The sequence below is a fragment of the Hypanus sabinus genome, chromosome 10 (genome assembly GCF_030144855.1).
Source record: "Hypanus sabinus isolate sHypSab1 chromosome 10, sHypSab1.hap1, whole genome shotgun sequence".
Lineage (NCBI taxonomy): Eukaryota > Metazoa > Chordata > Chondrichthyes > Myliobatiformes > Dasyatidae > Hypanus > Hypanus sabinus.
In genome coordinates, this window is record NC_082715.1 from 149033352 (window position 1) to 149053798 (window position 20447).

At 45.1% G+C, this 20447-nt stretch overlaps 1 protein-coding gene across 1 annotated transcript in view; it reads left to right on the forward strand.

Annotated features, from left to right (window-relative positions):
• rsph14 (radial spoke head 14 homolog) overlaps window positions 1-20447 on the forward strand; it is a 728187-nt gene that overhangs the window by 684483 nt on the left and 23257 nt on the right. Inside the window, exon 5 of the mRNA XM_059983229.1 lies at window positions 4735-4871. Within this exon, the coding sequence (XP_059839212.1) occupies window positions 4735-4871 (137 nt within the window). The remainder of the gene's footprint in view (window positions 1-4734; window positions 4872-20447) is intronic.

A 20447-nucleotide genomic window follows, 5' to 3' on the forward strand; every position in this document is an offset into this window, starting at 1 on the left:
GGAGGGAAGGAGGGAGAGAGGGAGGGAGAGAGAGAGAGAGAGAGAGAGAGAGGGAGAGAGAGAGAGGGAGGGAGAGAGAGAGGGAGAGAGAGGGGGAGGGAGAGAGAGAGAGAGAGAGAGAGAGAGAGAGAGAGAGAGAGAGAGAGAGAGAGAGAGAGAGAGAGAGATATCCGGAATGCAGGCTCCGGACCGGTCCATTACAGAGGTACTGGAGCCTGAAGACCCCTTTTCCCGTTACTACCATCAGGGAGGAGGTACTGGAGGCTGAAGACATGCACGCAATGTTTTAGGAACAGTTTCTGTATTTCACAACATACATCACTGATAATAAAGCTGTTCTCATTCTGATGTAGCGCTTGCGTCTTGTATTACATCATCTTCTCCCTCACAAGTATGAGAGGGAAGTGAGATGATAGATGGGGAATTAAGTGTGCAGATACACCCATCGATCTCTTCCACATTGCCTGTGACCATGTTCTCAGCAAAGCCCCTTCCCAACTGGATGGGCCTCCTGCCCACCTCCAGTCCTTCCCTGCTGAGTGTGTCAGCAAGGTTTCTTAGCCTTGTTGGACACTACAGCCATGGTGACAGAACAGAAGCGAGTGTGTGTGGCAGTGCTTAGCGGCGAAAGGTGAAAGCATGAGGACAACACAAGAACGTAGGAGAAAGCTACTCAGCCCCTGTCAGTCTGATTGTGGCTGATCTACATTGGCTCCAACTCCTCTGCGCCAGTTCCCATCAACCTAAATTCACAGATATTCTGTATTCTACATATCTGTGTAGTTCCACTTTAAAACCCCAAATGATCGGACATCCTCAGCCCTTAGAGAATTCTTACCATCCACCTCCCTCTGTAATTACACAGCTCAGTTCTAAATGATTGCCCCCATTCGAGATTGTCCTGCAAGTGGGAACATTTCAACGTCTATACTGCCATAGAGTTAGGGTTAGTAAGTTGGTGGAGGAAATGTGGCAAAACTTGTGCACTGCCCCAAGCACATCCTCACGATTTGATTGATGTAAACAACAGATTTCACTGTATAATTTAAAGTAAGTGTGACAAATAAAGCTGATTTTTCTCTTTCTAAGCTACAAAGAATACATTTCTAATTGTTTTTGCCTCCCTTGAGGCACAGTACTGTTTGCTGGCTGACAGACAGACTGTTGGTAGCTGAGTGATATTGTGAACCAAGTGTGAAGATGAGTAGATTGGGTAAGTGGTGAAGTTGGTAAAACATGATAAACAAAGGCACATTCAAAAACATTTCAAGGTCATTCATTAAACCTTTACCCCACTCTACGTCCCAGTTCCCAGGGAACGCTTCTGGTACTGACAACCACACAGCTTCTCACCACTTCCTGATGTGTGGACACCCCCGTCTCACCTCCTCCACCAGGAGATCTAGATCAAAATCAGAAACACAGGAGACTGCCGCCACTGGAAACCAGGAGCAACACACCAGGGTGCTGGAGGAACGCAGCAGGTCAGGCAGCATCAAAATGTCGACTGCCTGAAAATCTGTCTGAATGGTGCCACGACAATGACCTCTCACTTAATGTCAGCAAAACTAACGAGCTGATTATCAATAACAAGAGGAATACACTGGAGGTTCATGAACTAGCTCTGATTAGGGGATCAGAGGTAGACAGGGTCAGTAGCTTTAAGTTCTTTTGGCACGATCAAAGGATCTGTTCTGGGAGCTGTATGAAAGTGCCGTCACTAAGAAGGTACAACACTGCCTCTACATCCTTAGAAGTTTACATACATTTGGCATCTCACAAATTGTTGGACAAATTTCTATAGATGCACACGGAAAAGTTGCATCATGGCCTGGTTTGGAAATACCAATGCCCAGTGGTAGATGCGGCCCAGTCCATCACAGGCAGAACCCTGCCCAGCAGCACTGCCTCAAGAAAGCAGCATCCATTATCAAGGACTTCTACTATCCAGGACATGTTCTCTTCTCATTACTACCATTGGACAGGACATACAGAAGCTTTAGGTCCCACACTTCCAGGTACAGGAACAGCTATTACCCTCCAAGCATCAGGCTCCTGATAGTTCACTTGCCTCTGATCTGATTGCACAACCTACTGACTTACTCTGCAAGTGATGTTTTAGCATTATTTATTTATCTATCTATCTATCATTAATTTGTTTATACTTCTTTATTCACTAATTATCGTAGAAAAACATAGAAACATAGAAAGCCCATGGCGCAATACAGGCCCTACAGCCCACAATGCTGTGCCGAGTATGTCCTTACTTGAGAAATTACCTAGGGTTACCCATAGCCCTCTATTTTTCTAAGCTCCATGTACCTATCCAGGAGTCTCTTAAATGACCCTATCATATCCGCCTCCATCACTGTCACTGGCAGCCCATTCCACACACTCACCACTCTCTGCATAAAAAACTTACCCCTGACGTCTCCTCTGTACCTTAAAACTGTGCCCTCTCATGCTAGCCATTTCAGCCCTGGAAAAAAGCCTCTGACTATCCACATGATCAATGCCTCTCATCATCTTGTACATCTCTATCATGTCACCTCTCATCCTCCGTCGCTCCAAGGAGAAAAGGCTGAGTTTGCTCAACCTATTCTCATAAGGCATGCTCCCCAATCCAGACAACATCCTTGTAAATCTCCTCTGCACTCTTTCTATAGATTCCGCATCCTTCCTGTAGTGAGGTGACCAGAACTGAGCACAGTACTCCAAGTGGGGTCCGACCAGGGTCCTATATTACCTCCCGGGTCTTGAACTCAACCCCACGATTCATGAAGGCCAATACACCGTATGCCTTCTTAACCACAGAGTCAACCTGCACAGCAGTTTTGTGTGTCCTATGGACTTGGACCCCAAGATCCCTCTGAACCTCCACACTGCCACTGTATAATTTGTCTTCTTTTATAACCATATAACAATTACAGCACAAAAACAGGCCATCTCAATCCTTTTAGTCCGTGCCAAACGCTTACTCTCACCTAGTCCCACTGACCCGCACTCAGCCCATTACCCTCCATTCCTTCCCTGTCCATACACCTATCCAATTTTACTTTAAATGACGATACTGACCTGCCTCTACCACCTCTACTGGAAGCTCGTTCCACACAGTTACCACTCCCTGAGTAAAGAAATTCCCCCTTGTGTTACCCTTAAACTTTTGCCCCCTAACTCTCAACTCATGTCCTCTTGTTTAGAATAAAGACCTAACTTGTTCAGCCTTTCCCTGTAACTTAGGTGCTGAAACCCAGGTAACATTGTAGTAAATCTTCTCTGTACTCTCTCTATTTTGTTGATATCTTTCCTATAATTTGGTGACCAGAACTGTACACAATTGACCAAAACTGTACACAATTTTTGCACATTGATTGTCAATGTTTATGTACAGTGTTTCAAAATTTTATTGTATTTCTTTATTTTCCTTTAAATGCCTGTAAGAAAATAAACCTGTGGGTAGAACATGGTGACATGCTGAATATCAATTTTTCTTTGACTTTGACATTGACTTTGGCCCATTTCCCTCCGTAGCCTTTACCTAGTCTACTGAGTACCCCCAGCAACTTGGTGTGTTGCAAGACAATATGCAAAGGCCTTGCCACCTGCTTTCTGCCATGGTCAGCTTGGAAGCACCAGTTGATCTTGCAGGGCCTCCCGTCGGCCACAATGCTCCCTGACCTGCCACTGAACAGAGTTGGGGCTTGTGGCATCATTTCCCCTGTCGATGTGGGTAACGAGACTGCACACAATGCACTCTGATCACTATCCTTGTTTTTAGGGAGAATTGAATTCTGGATACATTGGTTACAACGGCGCATTGACAGGACGCAGAGCTGGGCTGAGAAGTTGTAGATGGTTTCAACCCTGAAAAGTGTGAAGTGATTCACTTTGGAATGACAAATTTGAAGGCAGAGTACAAGGTTAATACCTGCAGCACAGTTCTTAGCAGTGTAGAGGAACAGAGGGATCTTGGGATCCACGTCCTTAAAGTTCCTGTGCAAGTTGCTAGGGTTGTTAAACAGGCACATGGTCCATTGGCCTTCATTAGTCAGGGATTGAGTTCAAGAGCTGCAAGTTAATGATGAAGCTCTATAAAACCCTAGTTAGATCACACTCTGCTCTTTGTCCACCTCATTATAAGAAGGATGTAGAAGCTTTAGAGACGGTGCAGAAGAGTTTTTACCAGGATGCTGCCTGGATTAGAGAGCATGGCTTATAAAGATAGGCTGAGTAAGCTACAGATTTTCTCTCCGGGGTGAAGGAAGATAAGAGCTGACTTGTTAGAGGTGTAAATAACATGATAAGCTGCATGGTTCAAGTGGACAGCTAGAGACATTTTCCCAGGTGGAAATGACTGATACTTTAAGGTGACTGGTGAAAAGTATGGGGGAGTGTCGGAGGTAAGTTTTTACACAGAGAGTGGAATGCACAGCCAGAGGTGGAGGTGGAGGTGGAGGCTGATACATTAAGGGCATTTAAGAAACTCTTAGATAGGCAGATGGATAGTGGAAAATTGAGGACTGTGTGGGAGGAAAGCATTAGATTGAGCTTAGAGCAGGTTAAAGGGTCGGTGCAACATCATGGGCTGACGGGCCTGGACTGAGTTGTAATGCTCTATGTTCTATTTGGTTAGCTTGTTTCACCTCACCTCTCTGCAAGATTTTGGTGCACAGCGGAGTAACAGGCTGATTTTGCTGAACAGACGGAACAATTATTCTTTCTCTTTCCACTCAGTGCACCATTAGAGGGGAAGAACAAAGTGTGTGAGGAGGAGGTGATTCCAATCCTGGTGGAGCTGCTCAGTGACCAAAATGGCAAGGTCAGGGCAACAGCAGCAGGAGCACTGATGTTTGCCACCATTACCACACAAGGTGAGTGACTGACCACCACTGTTGTGTGGTCCAGGGGGAGGTTACCTCATTAATGCTTGGTAAAGTTCAATCTTCCCCAGAACATATTGGTGTAATTCAACACCATCATCATAGAGAGCATCCTCACGTCAGCCATTACTGCCTGGTTTGGTGTAGCTTCCTGTCATAACGCATGAAAACTAGAGTGAACTGTCAGGTCAGCAGAAAAGATCATTGGCTGCAGTCTACTATCACTGCAGTTCAAGGAAGTGGGCAGAAAAGATAATTTCCCCCCAAAACCCACTGTCAACAACCTCAGCCCCCTTCCTACAATGGTTAAGGTCAAGCAGCCATTACTCCCTTAAATTCTGGAAAAACCTCTGGAAAGGACAGAATTCCCACTGAGATATTCAAGTCAATGGGTCCAGTTGCACTAAGGACCTTCCGGAACATTCTGACGAGCATCTGGGAAGATGAAGACATGCCCAATGAATTCAGAGTCGCCTTGCTCGTACCTCTTTCTAAGAGCAATGGCAGCAAAGCTGACTGCAGTAGCTACTGCGGCATCTCACTGCTGTTGATCGCTGGGAAAATGCAAGCCCACATCATTCTCAGCCGCCTAATCAGAGAAGAACATGCTCGATACACAGTGCAAGTTCTGCCCTGGAAAAAGCACCATTGATATGATATCCACTGTCCACCAGCTCTAGGAAAAGTATATCAAGCAGAACCTGGATCTTCGTAGATTTAATCAAAGCTTTTGAAACAGATAACAGAGAAGCACTCTGGATGAACTTGTTAATGTTGGGATGTCCATGCAAGTTTGCATTCCTACTTGCCTGTTCCACAATGATATTGTCCTCTCAAATAGGGAAGCCTCAGAGACAATCAGTATCCCAAATGGTGTGAAGCAAGGGTGAGAGCTGGCCCCTGTGCTCCTTAACCTCGTTTTCACATGCATACTCAAACAAACAGTCAGGGGACTTGAACATGGGATGTCCTTGTAGAACAGACTTGGTGGATCATTGTTCGATCTGCATCAGCTAAAATCCAAATCTAAGACGGTTAATGGTGTCACCCTCGAAGCACTCGATGCAGTTGACTACATTCCAACAGAGTGTGATCTGCAGCCGGCTATTGACAGATTCACGGTGTCTGTTTGGCCACACTATCAGTCTGGAGAAAACAGAGGCCTTATTTCAGCCTGCTGTGCCACCACCCATCACCGTCAAAGGCACAACACTGAGTAAAGGAATTTAAATACCAGCTTCATCTCCGGGGCTGATTCCTTGGATAAAGGAAGCCACGCCAGGATTTGCAAGACTAGTCAGGGCTTGGGCTGCCTGTGAGCATGTGTGCTAAGCCAGATGTGACGAAGATCAACTTGCACAATGCTGTTGTCCTCACTAGTCACCTGTGTGGTTGGGATACATGGACCGTATACAAAAGGCAACTCAAACTGCTGGAGCACCTCCACATGTGCTGCCTGAGGTATCAGTCCACATGACTGTATCACCAACCTGGAAATCCTCAGTAAGGTAAAGGCTGCCAGTATGGAAGGCATGAAAGCACAACTTTGTTTGGACCAGACATGTTACATGGAGGAATCCCAACTCCCTAAGTAGCTGTCAGTTGTCACAGACAAGCAGAAACCATGTAAGAGTTGTAAAGACTGTGTGAAAGCCAGCATTGCTTGCTAGCATCTGGAACACAGGGCCTGGTACAGAGCCGGTTGTGCGCCTGGTTACACTTGCTCGCAACAACCGAGAAGAGAAGCATCTTGCGGACCTGAAGACAGAAAAAGGAAGCAGCAGCAACAGCTGTGCCTACAGAATCGGGACAACTCTTTGTCCCCACTGGGAATGTCTCTACCCTACAAGAACTGGCCTCTCCAGTTACCTGCAAACTCACGTCAGATCAGCTGCACAAACACAATCACCATGGAAATTGACAGTCAACCAACCATCACTGCAGGACTTGCGTGTGACAGGGAAAAGAGGTGGGCATGAAAAATCATTGCGGGCATGATCCTCCCTGACAACTGCCCTTCTGCAAAGCACTATAGGGCTATTTAAACAAAAACGACACCATTTTAAAAGTTTCCTCCCCCCAGGCAGTTAATCTGATCAGCACCTCCCTACCCCTCCCATCTATCTATTACCCCTGTTGCTGCACTGATAACACTTTAAACCACTTTTTATAAAGCCACATACATTGTAAATACATGCTGGTATTTATGCAGATTTTATTCCATATTAGTAGCTTAACTTTTAACTTTATATTTTATTGAATTCTGTAATTGTTGGCTGTTGTTCTTGTTGCATGTCGTGCCAACACCCCGCAGGAAGCTCTGAATATGGTACATGTAAATGGACAGCCTACAGTGAATCAAGCTGAAACGTGATCTGTACTGCTCAGGGCAGTATGTTGCTTAGATGTCTGTTATCGTAGCCCAGTCAGAATCATGAAACAGAGGATGTTCCCATTTGTCTCCGTTGTAGAACAATATTTTGGCTCATTTCCTTTCTTTTATCGCTCACTGCTTTCAATCTTCACATCATGTCAGTATTCACCACCCCTCCTCCTAGCTAATGTTCTAATTTCTGTCGACAGTGCAAAGTAGCTGAGTGCAATGTGTTGATCTTTGGCTCCTGTTTACCCTGTTTACTGTGGCAGTACACTAGCGTAGCCGTCCATTTAACACGATTACAGCAGTCAGGTGTAAGACTGGGGTTCGATTCCCACTGTTGCCTGTAAGGAGTTTGTATGTTCTCCCCGTGACCGTGTGTGTTTCCTCTGGGTGCTCCGGTTTCATCCCACATTCCAAAGATGTACAGTTAGAGTTAACGAGTCAAGGACATGTTATTTGGTGCCGGAAGCATGTTGCCCAGTATCAACCTCACTGATTTGACTTCTTTCACTGTCTGTTTCAATGTGCTGTACGTGGCAAATAAAGTTACTTGTTTCTTTCCCTTGATTCTCTCCTTCACTTTGTTTTCTCCCACTTTACACTGGCTTTGTGTAAGTCTATTGTTTAAATTCAGACATTGCCTGGAATCAGGACAGGGCCAGTGTACAGTGCCACTGGGTCACCGTGTGCAGCCTGGGTTTAGATGGGGCCGGTGTATGGTGTCACCGGGTTACTGGGTGCAGCCTGGGTTGAAGTTTCAGACACATTCCGACATGGAATGTGCCAGGAACACCCAATCATGGAATTGTCACTAACAGTGGATAAACAGATGGAATCTGAGGACTGGATGTATAATTCCACAATACCTGATACTTGGGATGTTTATCACTCTGAATGGGTTTGCTTCCCAATCCACACCACTTGGGAAAAGTGCAAAGGATGAGCGAAGCTGGTCTTATCAGCACCCCGATCCCCACCCCACCTACCAGCCTGTGTGTCTTTGGGACAGGGGAGCAAACCAGAGCACCTAGAGAAGACCCACGTGGTTACTGGGAGAACGGGCAAATGGCAGACTGCGGTCAGGATTGAACCCGGGTTGCTGGAGATGTGAGGAAACAGCTCCACAAGTGTGTCACTATGGAAGCAATCGGCTGGGGGCGCCTGAGCAACAGAGAGGTGTTCTGGGGCCAGAACCTGGCCCCTCTCCCCGGCCAGGCTGCAGTAAGGGTGACACAGCCATGGTAATAATTGCTTCTGGCTGGAGGAGACAAGCCTGGAGCCTGGCGGAACAGGCATTCTGGTCACAACCGGACGTGCAAGGTGCAGGATCCAGTACTTCCTCAATCAGAAGGTTCTTCAGACGAATGGGGCATAAAATGTGTTGCCTATAGCCAAATGTTACAAGAACAGAAAATGAACAAGAAAGAGGAGCCAAGAGAACAGAGAAACTGGGAGAAGAAACAGTCGTGGTCATCTCACACTCAGACTGGAGATAACAAAAGTTTCCTTGATAACAAGTAATCTCTGACACCTGCTACTGAAATCTAAAAAGTTTCTAATGAAATACAGAAGCAATACTGAAATTATTGAAAAATTTGTCAGAGTCAAAGAGCATTATGGCACAGAAAGAGGCCCTCGGCCCATCTAGTCAGTGACAAACTATTATTCAATCAACCTGCAGCCAGCCCTCAGCCCTCCATACCCCTCCCATCCATGTACTTCTCTTCAACGTCAAAATCAAACTTCATCCGCCACTTTCACTGGCAACTCGTTCCACACTCTCTCCATCCTCTGGGTGGAGAAGCTCCCCCTCATGTTCCCCTTAAACATTTCACCATTTCACCTTTCAACCTTAACTACTTATAGTTTCACCCAACCTCAGTGCAGAAAGTCTGCTTGCATTTACTCTGTCTATACTGCGCAATTCACTGAACAATAACATGTATATAAGTGATTATATAAAAAATACAAGCAAGCATAGGAAAGTTAAACTACAAGAGCATTTATGATACTGCACCCCGATCCAACAAAGGGTTAAGGGCACACTTACCATCCTTGGTCCCTGAATGGTAAGTGTTCAAGTGGCGATTGTGACAGGGAGCCTTGATTAATGCTAGAAAGTAAATCGAAAATGTAGCAGTACAAACCAAGAAACTTTACCTGAAAGAGTTAACCACTGCTCTGGCAGAAAACAAAGGATCGATGAGAGAAAATGTATCAATAAACCAAGATATAATTCAAAATAGTTACAAGTGCTTTTGTAATTGGATGTCAAAGCCACACGCAGGAATACTTTATGCCTGATCGATGCAGCTTTCTTGAATATTTTATGCTTTTATGCAGTCTAGAGGATTAATTAACATCCAAGCAGTTGCAAAATGAAACAAGGCTGCAAGTAGTGAGAGCAGCAGATGAGTCATGCCTCCCACAGTGTGAGATAATTTCTGCTCTGTGCATCCGATTTATCAGGTAATTCTGCCTGTTGTAGGCAGGCACGCGTCCTGCCTGCATTCACCCGAATGAAATGATAATGCATCTTCTATCTACCGGTCCATCAGCGTTCCAGCTGCCACACAGCACATGTCAATGAGCTCTGCGTCAGCACAGATCAATAACTCACTGCTCTGACTCATCTGAATGGGCCCTCCAGCTAAATGATCACATCCTCTGGTTTTCTCTGCTGGAATTACGTAGATCAGGCCACTGTCACTGGTCCCAGATCTCAAATAAACCCAGGTCGTCTCAGGTGGTTCCTCAGGGAAGGTCTGTGGTTTCCCTCTAAATCAAGTTCTGGTCAAGATGGCACCAAAATGCAGTCTCCATCAAGATCGTGGCTCAGTCTTGATTTTAAGTTGGTGGGTGACAAAGGGGGGGAGTTAGAGGTCAGGTTAGGGCCTAAAGAGAGTGATGTGGGGCAGTTAGAGATCAGATTAGGGTTTAGAGACAGGGATGTGGAAGAGCTGGAGGTCAGGTCTCCACTCTGTGCTCTGTGTTCGAAGGCCGGTAAACGTGAACTTGTGACGAAGGATGTCGGGCTTCCCAGGTCAGTGAGTCCCGGCTTTGGATCGAGGAGGCGCGAGGGCCTGCCAGTTGCCACAGCCAGAGCTCAAACCTGGAGCTTGGGATCCTGTCAGATGATCAAAGTCCCTAGTTCAATCGGAAGTCCAGAAACAAGGTCGATGACTGAAGTGGGGAGGCCTGTCCTGGAGATGGCAAATTTCCATGTGTGTGGGTGGCCAGAAAGGAGGAAAAGGACTTGTTTTACTATTGCTGTTGTTTTGTTGCTCGTTGTCTCCTGTGTTGTTCTCCCGAACATTACAGAGATGGAGAGGGGTGCAGGGGAAATAAGGGGTTCACAGAGATGGGGAGAGGTGTAGATGCCCGGGGCAGTTACACAGGGAAGGGTATAGGGGCCGGTAGGGGTTACAGAGATCGGGAGAGGTTTCAGAAGCAGGAAGCTGGAAGGCTGCAGTTTGTGAGAATATATTGGCAAGCCTATGGAATGCTAGCCTGAGGCAAAGGTCAAGTGCTCTGGGCCTGACAGTCACAGCAGGTTTGCGTGCCAGAGGGTACAGTGGGAATGCTGCAACAGAGAGAACTTCAGGCCATGGAGTGTGTGGCGATACTTGTGGGCTGCCCCCAGCACGTTCCTAGGTTGTGTTGGTTGTTAATGTAAATGACGTATTTCATTGTATGTTTTGATGTACACGTGATGAATCTGAATCTAAGTCGCACACCATACTGCTTTGGAAAAACATACCCGTTCCTTTACTGTTGACCGCCTCAAAGCTGTACTCGGAAGCCTGGGAGCACTTCCACAAAGTGTATTGCGTTGAGCCAGGGGCAACTAGGGCCTTGCTCACATATGGGAATAAAGTGAAGAGCATGATTTAGTAACATCATGCCATCATACAAGGAGCCTGCTGACGTGCCAGCATATCAGAGCCCCAGCCTTTGGTGCTGTCTGCATGGAGTTTGCACCTTCTCCCCTGTGACCACGTGGGTCTCCCCAGGTGTTCAGCTTTCCTCCCACATCCCAAAGACATGCAGATTGGTGGATTCATTATGCAGATGAATGATGGAATCAGAGGGGAACTGATGAGAATGCGGGGGTGTAGGATTAGAGTAAATGGGTGCTTGATGGTCTGCACAGACTCAGTGGGCTGAAGGACCTGTTTCTGCACTGTATTTCTCCATGATTATGATCGAAGTCTAAAGTTCTTCAGTCATGGCTTGGGTGGTGAGGATCTCTGATTATGTATGTGTTTTTCTACGCAGCATTTCATGTAGATGTGCTCAGTAGTTGGGAGGACTTTGCCATCGCTGGCTTGGCTGGCCATTGTCCACATGTGACCTCCTCCCTTAGGACTTATTGATTTACCTTGGTACTTATTTATTGATGTTCTATTCAATAAAATCCCAACTGATATTTTCTTAAATACCAATTTCTTAGGAAAGGATTGATCCCGATCTTAAATATACTCAGTGACTGAGCCACGACAAACTTCTTGGGGAGAGGACTGCAAAGGTCCACCATCTTCTGAATGAAGACATTTCCCCTCCTCTCTACCGTCAATGAATTTACTTTGAGACTATGACCCTTGTAGCTGGACACAGGCGGAGTCGCTGCCTTAGGTCCAGAGACCCGGGGTCAGTCCTGACTTCCAATGTTGTCTACATGGGATAACTAACAATCAGGGGGCTGAGCAGCATCTGTGGGAGGAAAGGTATTGTCAATATTTTGGGCTGAAACCATGCACCAGGACCTGCATGTGTGGAATTTGCAAGTATTAATTTCCATTTTCCTCATGAATCCCAAAGACTTGTGGGTCTCTGGGTTGACAGCTGATGTAAGTTACCCCTTTGTGGAGGCGGATGGCAGGGAAAGCTGGGGTGGAGTAGGTGGGCCTGTGAAATAGATGAGATGGCTCTGAAGGCTGGCATAAACATAGAAACATAGAAAATAGGTGCAGGAGTAGGCCATTCAGCCCTTTGAGCCTGCACCGCCATTCAGTATGATCATGGCTGATCATCCAACTCAGAACCCTGTACCTGCTTTCTCTCCATAACCCCTGATCCCTTTAGCCATATCTAACTGGATGGGTTGAAAGTTCTCTGTCAAAAAAGCCAAAGTAAGAATAAATATTTTTGTGTTTTAATTTGATCTGGTTAATCTCTCCTCAAAGAGCAACCCCTCTCCCATCTTAGTTACAATCCCGTGAACCTTTGTTGTGCTCCTCGATAGCAAGTGTATCTGTCCTTAGATGGCAAGAACAGACCTGTGCACAATATTCCAACGTGGCCTAACCATGTTCTGTATAATAGCAGCAAGACTTCTCCAGCTTTGTGTCCAAATCTTCTTTCAGTAAAGGCCAGTGTATGCCTTCTATTTGTTTCCTATACTTGCGCGTTAACTTTGTGTGATTTTTGTACAAAGATATTCAAGTTGCTCTGAACACTAAACCTTTCAAACCTCTTGCCATTTAGGACTATCTACATTACTAATTTTTTTCTAGCCAGTGAATGACTGTTTCTCCACAATTTATAGCATTCACTTTATAATAGTTGTATAGAACATTACAGCACAGTACAGGCCCTTTGGCCCACGATGTTGTACTGACCTTTTAACCAACTCGAAGATCAATCTAACTCTTCCCTCCTACATAACATTACAATTATCTATCATCCACTTGCCTGTCCAAGAGTTTCTTAAATGTCTCTAATGTATCTTCCCCTACCACCACCCCTGGGTGGGTGTTCCATGTGTATAAGACATACCACTGACATCCCCCCGTACTTTGCTCTGGTCACCCTTGTACTAGCCTATTACGTATGCATGTCACTACGCCATCAGTAACTCACGTTGCTTTGTAACATTTGACCTTGTTTTTTTCTGTGCAGGGGTAGACTTAAACTGCCTAACGAGTGGGACTTTGCCTTCCTTTACCAGACAACTATGTCCCTGTTCTGCCTGCAGCTCGGTGCTCTGATCATGGTCTTGTCCTTCTGTTGTGGCTCTACATGTTTAACAATCATTTCTGCCATTCTAAAGCGATAAAATGTCACAACCTCCATTTGTTTACCGTTACTCCAGTGGTTATGCCCTGTAATTTAAACACCTCCCTGATCAACCTACTACTCAGTCCCTTCATGACACCTCCACTGCTGGCCTATTTCCCATCATCCCTTTGCATTCCATATGACACTTTAAGTTGACCCTATTAGGTCAGGTTGGAGGAAGGTGATTAGTGGTGTGCCTCAGGGATCTGTACTGGGTCCAACGTTGTTTGTCATATACATTAATGATCTAGGTGATGGGATGGTAAATTGGATTAGTAAGTATGCAGATGATAGTAAGATAGGTGGCGTTGTGGATAATGAAGTAGGTTTTCAAAGCTTGCAGAGAGATTGAGGCCAGTTAGAAGAGTGGGCTGAAAGATGGCAGATGGAGTTTAATGCTGATAAGTGTGAGGTGCTACATTTTGGTAGGACTAATCAAAATAGGACATACATGGTAAATGGTAGGGCATTAAAGAATGCAGTAGTGATCTAGGAATAATGGTGCATAGTTCCCTGAAGGTGGAATCTCATGTGGATAGGGTGGTGAAGAAAGCTTTTGGTATGCTGGCCTTTATAAATCAGAGCATTGAGTATAGGAGTCGGGATGTAATGTTAAAATTGTACAGGGCATTCAGGTGAGGCCAAATTTGGAGTATTGTGTACAGTTCTGGTCTCTGAATTATAGGAAAGATGTCAACAAATTAGAGAGAATACAGAGGAGATTTACTAGAATGTTACCTGGGTTTCAGCACCTAATTTACAGAGAAAGGTTGAACAAATTAGGTCTTTATTCTTTGGAGCGTAGGAGGTTGAGGGGGGACTTGATAGAGGTATTTAAAATTATGAGGGGGATAGATAGAGTTGACATGGATAGGCTTTTTTCCATTGAGAGTAGGGGAGATTCAAACAAGAGGGCATGAGTTGAGAGTTAGGGGGCAAAAGTTTAGGGGTAACACGAAGGGGAACTTCTTTACTCAGAGAGTGGTAGCTGTATGGAACGAGCTTCCAGTAGAAGTGGTAGAGGCAGGTTTGGTATTGTCACTTAAAGTAAAATTGGATAGGTATATGGACAAGAAAGGAATGGAGGGTTATGAGCTGAGTGCAGGTCAGTGGGACTAGGTGAGAGAAGCATTCAGCACGAACCAGAAGGGCCAAGATGGCCTGTTTCCGGACTGTAATCTTCTTATAATTCTACCTGTCATTGCTCAACCCATTGGTAAATTGGTTTATTGGCAATACATATACCAAGATGGATTAAAAATTTTGTCTTTAACACTATTCAGAGAGATCAGTGCATTGAGGAGGTACAAAGTTAAACAGAATTATACAAAGTGTTACAGTTACAGAAAAAGGAGTGTAAGTATAAATACAGTGTGAGTGCAGTGTACATGTAGGTTAAGTACAGTGTATGTACAGTGTGTGTACATTATGAGTACAGTGTGAGCACAGTGTGTAGTGCACGTGCAGTGTAAGCACAGTGTATGTACAGTGTGTGTAGACTGTGTACAGTGTATGTACCGTGTGTGTAGTGTATGTGTAGTGTATGTACAGTGTGTGTAGAGTGTGTACAGCCTATGTACAGTGTGTGTAATGTGTGTACAGTGTATGTACAGTGTGTGTAGACTGTGTACAGTGTATGTACCGTGTGTGTACAGTGTGTGTAGAGTGTGTACAGCCTATGTACAGTGTGTGTAATGTGTGTACAGTGAATGTGTAGTGTATGTACAGTGTGTGTAGAGTGTGTACAGTGTGTGTAGTGTGTACAGTGTATGTACAGTGTGTGTACAGTGTATGTGCACTGTAAGTACAGTGTAAGTGTAAATGTGGTGTATGGTGCAGAGAAAGTGTGTGTAAGTAGGCAGTGAGGTGCAAGGTCATCCACCCGGATGTTCTCTCTTCTCCCCTCTTCCATCGGATAGAAGGCATAAAAGCCTGAAAGCATGTCCAAAAGGCTGAAGAACAGCTTCTATGCCAGTGTCATCAGACTCCTGAATGAACCTCTTGTACAATAAGATGGACTCCTGGCTTCACAATCTCCCTCATTATGACCTTGCACTCTGTCATTAACCTACACTGCATGTTTTTGGTAGTTTTTACACTTCATTCTGCATTGTCATTATTTTTTCTTATTCTACCTCAGTGCACTGTGTAATGATTTGATCAATAACAAGCTTTTCACTGTGTCTCAGAATTTTGACAATAATAAACCAAAATCAGTACTGATAGATTGCGAGGCCAAGTGTCCATCATAACATGCTGGGGACTCATTCAATAACCGTATAACAGGGTAGAAGCCTGGTGGACGTGCTTTCAGCCTTTTGTGTCTTCTACTTGATGGGTGAAGGGAGAAGAAGGATTGTCTGGAGAGGCTGGAGTCTTTGATTATGCTGGCTGTTTTATTAAGGCAGTGAGAAGACTCCTTGGAGGGAAGGTTGCTTTCTGCAATGTGCTGAGCTCTCGGTAGTCTGTTGTGATCATGGGCAGAGAAGTGGCCATATATTCTAGATTTCCTTGAAACTTCTCCACATCCTCCTCACAACCCACTCTGGAGCCCAGTTCTGCATGACCATCCAACTCGGAGATATACACCTGGTTCTCCCATCTAACTCACTGACAAACACTGTGAGTAGCTGGCAGTCACCATCCCTCTGGTCACAGCCTCAAAATGACCTGCTTCTTGCTGCCCATGAACCAGCCCTTGCTCAGCAGTGATGGTGCTTCAAGAAGGCCCCTCATCCAGTTCTGAGTCAGATTCAGATTTGTTTATCACTTGTACATCGAAACATACAGTGAAATGTGTTGTTTGAACTAACAACCAATACACCCGAGGATGTGCTGGGAGCAGCCCACAAGTGTCTGCGCACATTCTGGCACCAGTATAGCAAGCCCACAATGCTTGGCAGAACAGCACAGAATACAACAATACAGAACCCACCAAGCACCACAGTCTCATTCCTCCCTCGCAGGGACCTAGCCATCCACACACGTACAAAACCCAGGACAACCTGCAGCAGACATTTGGACTCGGAGACATTGGGCCTTTAACTTCTCCAGCGGTCTTGAAGAGATTCACAGACTCAGCGCTTTGGCCATCAGGTCTCGGCCTCTTGACCTACAATTGAACTTTGCACTTTGATAAGGACTTCCGAGCAACCTACACTCTTCGATCTTCAGTATTGACCCAGGGCTAGCCAATGGCAACACATGCGAGAGGGAGGATAGGCAGGGGATCGAGAAGGGATGTGCTCAGACAAATGGTTTGAGATGTATATCTATTTTAATGCAAGGAGCGATGTGAACATGTATGAGATGTATAGGAAACAGGGAGCAAATAAGGTACTTGAGGAGTATAAGAAGTACAAAAAAAACTTAAGAAAGAAATCAGCTTTGGCAGTCAAGGTGAAGGATAATACAAAGAGCTTCTGTGGGTTTAATAGTAAAAGGGTAGTAAGGGATAAAATTGGTCCTCTTGAAGATCAGAGTGGTCGGCTATGTATGGAACCAAAAGAAATGGGGGAGATCTTAAATGGTTTATTTGAGTCTGTATTTACTAAGGAAACTGGCATGGAGTCAATGGAAATAAGGCAAACAGGTAGTGAGGTCATGGAACCTACACAGATTGAAGAGGAGCAGTTGCTTGCTATCTTGAGGCAAATCAGAGTAGATAAATCCCCAGACCTGACAGGGTATTCCCTCAGACCTTAAAGGAGACTAGTTTTGAAATTGCAGGGGCCCTGGCAGAAATATTTAAAATGTCGGTATCTACTGGTGAGGTGCCAGAGGATTGGAGGACAGCTCATGTTGTTCCGTTGTTTAAAAAAGGCTCTAAAAGTAATCCAGGAAATTATAGGCTCATAAATTTGATGTCGGTAGTAGGTAAATTATTGGAGGGAGTACTAAGAGATAGGATCTACGAGTATTTAGATAGACGGGGACTTATTACGGAGAGTCAACACGGCTTTGTGAGGTCATGTTTAACAAATCTATTAGAGTTTTTCTTTTTTTTTTGTAATTTATTTTTTTTATTGAAGTTCATCAAACAAACATTTCCATAAGATGTATTTCAGACTTTGTACATATATATCATATAATCATATATATCACAAACCTCCACAAAGTATTTATTTGAGGTACACACTTATAGAAAAGAGCAGAAAGAAAAAACAAGCTAAAGGAAAAAACTATGTACAAGTAGGGAGTGATCTTTATTTACAACATATTCATTGATTTGTGAGAATAAAATCAGGCCTATGAAGCATTATGTAGTTAAACCATTTTCCCAGTATGAATAAAATTGTTCAGCTTATGATTAACAGATGCTGTTATTTTCTCCATTTTGTAAATGTCCTTTGTAATTTCCAGCCATGTATTTAAAGTTGGGCTCTCCTGTGATAACCATTTCCTAGTAAGAGTCTTTTTACTGGCCACCAATAGTATATTCATTAAATATTTATCTCTTTTCAACCATTCTTGACATATATATCCAAAATGTATGGTCTTACTCTCTAAGGGTATTTCACATTTAAAGATGTCTTGTAGAGCACTGTGTATCCCCCTCCAATAGTTTTTTATAACAGGCCAGTCCCAATAAATATGATAATGGTTTGCAATTTGATTTCCACAATTTCTCCAGCAAACAGGGAGCTTACTATCACAATGGAATTTCTGAGAGGGTGTAATAAAATATCTTATCACACAGCACTGGAATAACGACACGCAGACGGTGAGTTGCAGTCAAAGCTTTATTCAAACTTTGTGGCCTCACTTTTAAGCCTTCCCGTTTCCGCCCTCCCCGGAATTCACATTCACAGTCCCTTCCCGCGCACAGGCTTTTCCCCTTGCTGGTGAAGAAGGCCTGGCACCCTTTTTGGGGCCAGCCTATCTGCCAGTGGACGCCATTTTGTGAGCCAGTTCAAGCGTGCTGGAAAGTGGGTCACCACATAATTCCCCCCCCAGAACCGGCGATACACCCCCCAATGTCCACAGTCTGAGTTGGCCTCTGTTTGGGGGGTCTGCCTCTGCGCTGCGGTGCCTGAGCTCCGACTGGCTGCGCCAAGTCCACATGGGCCAGTTTGAGTCAGTCCTCTTTCCCATCAATGTCCAGCACGAATGTGGACCGGTTGTTCCTGATCACCTTAAACTGCCCCTCGTAGGGCCGCTGTAGCAGTACCCAATGTCCACCCCGTCGTACAAAAACAAACTTAAAGTGCTGCAGGTCTTTGGGTACGCAGGTCGGGTTCTGTCCATGCTGTGAAGTGGGTATGGGGGCCAGGTTACTGAGCCTCTCACATAGTCTGTCCAGGACTGCTGTGGGTTCTTCCTCTTGCCCCCTTGGGGCTGGTATGAACTCTCCTGGAACAACCAGGGGTGCGCCGTACACCAACTCGGCCGACGAGGTGTGCAGATCCTCTTTGGGCGCCGTACGGATTCCGAACAGGACCCAGGGAAGTTCGTCCGCCCAGTTAGGTCCTTTCAGGCAGGCCATGAGAGCCGACTTCAGGTGACGGTGGAAGTGCTCCACTAGTGCATTAGATTGTGGGTGGTAGGCTGTTGTGTAGTGTAGCTGTGTTCCCAAAAGGCTGGCCTGTGAATGGAGTTGAAAACTTGCCGCTGCCAGGCTGCCAGAATGATGGGGCGAGGTTGGCTGGTAGCTACGTCACTCAGTAGGGTCCTCTCACCTGGGCCTACGGGGAAGTCGTGGAGCTGCAAATCAGAGATTGCAGTTCTGTAACTAGGGATCTCATCATCAGCCTGCTGCACCTCTGCCAGCGCTGCGTAGTCCACCCCCTGGGACAGGACCAGGATGGTAGGTCTGGATAGAGCGCCCACCACAATGTTGTACTTTCCCGAGACATGCCGGATGTCCGTCGTGTATTCGGAGATGTAGGACAGATGTTGCTGCTGACAGGACCACCCGGGATCGGATGCCTTTGTGAATGCAAAAGTGAGTGGTTTGTGGTCCGTGAACGCGGTGAAGGGCCTACCTTCTAAGACAGGGGTGGGCAAACTTTTTGACTTGTGGGCCACAAAGGGTTCTAAAATTTGACAGGGGGGCTGGACCAGGAGCAGATGGACGGAGTGTTTTGGTAATACACCTCATAAGAGAAAATAAAATATCATGGGATATGTAGAAAACATGTGCTTTAATTTCAATTGAAAATGAACAAATGCATTACAACAAAATATCTGTCTTTGAAGTCCCATGGTATTTAGCTATTTATTGAAATGACTTTTAAAACACTGAAAATTAAATGAATAAAATACAGCTTTTTTTAATAGTAACAGTTATTATTTTAAAGCACTGAAAATTCTGTTATCCTTCAAGATATTATCATCATCACTCTCCTCCTGACTGTCTTTATTTCAAAAACGGTAGGAGATGCAGGTCTACTTGTCCTGCTCCTTCTTATTCAACTGTCCCCTGTGCCAAAACTCAACAACGACCAGCACAAAGACAGAACAGGGACAGCGCGCCAGTATGCGGAGCGCGTTATTTGATCTGGAGCGCATTTTTTTATTTTGAGAACGTACATGCACCTGCGCACTATTCCTGTCCATCACTTAACAGAAATGACATGTAACATGTAAGGCTTATTGAAAAAAATATTTTCAAATGCATTTTTTACATAACACAACGAAGAAACTTATTTTTAATTTCAGTGGGAACAGTGTTGTTGGTCTCCCTTTTTAGCCAGCGCATCAAAGTCTGGATTTAGTTTTGTTGTGGCGATTCTCAGGATGGATCTGAGGTGTTGGTCAGTTAACTTGGATCTGTGGCTGGCTTTGTTGATGTTCATGACGCTGAACACCTGTTCACACAAATAGGTCGAGCCGAACAAAGAGTAAAGCGCAAATGTGGAGTAATACGCTGCACCTCAACAAAGGTCAATGTATATAGAGTGCGTCATCTATTGGGAAAACGCCAGAATTACGGGGAAAAAATGTTAACAAGGTTTATTAATATAATTTCATCAAGTTCTGCGGGCTGGATTAAAAAGCTTAACGGGCCGCATATGGCCCGCGGGCCGTAGTTTGCCCATGCCTGTTCTAAGAAGTACCTGAAATGCTGGATTGCCAGGTATAGTGCCAACAGTTCCCCGTCGAAAGCACTGTATTTGAGTTCGGGT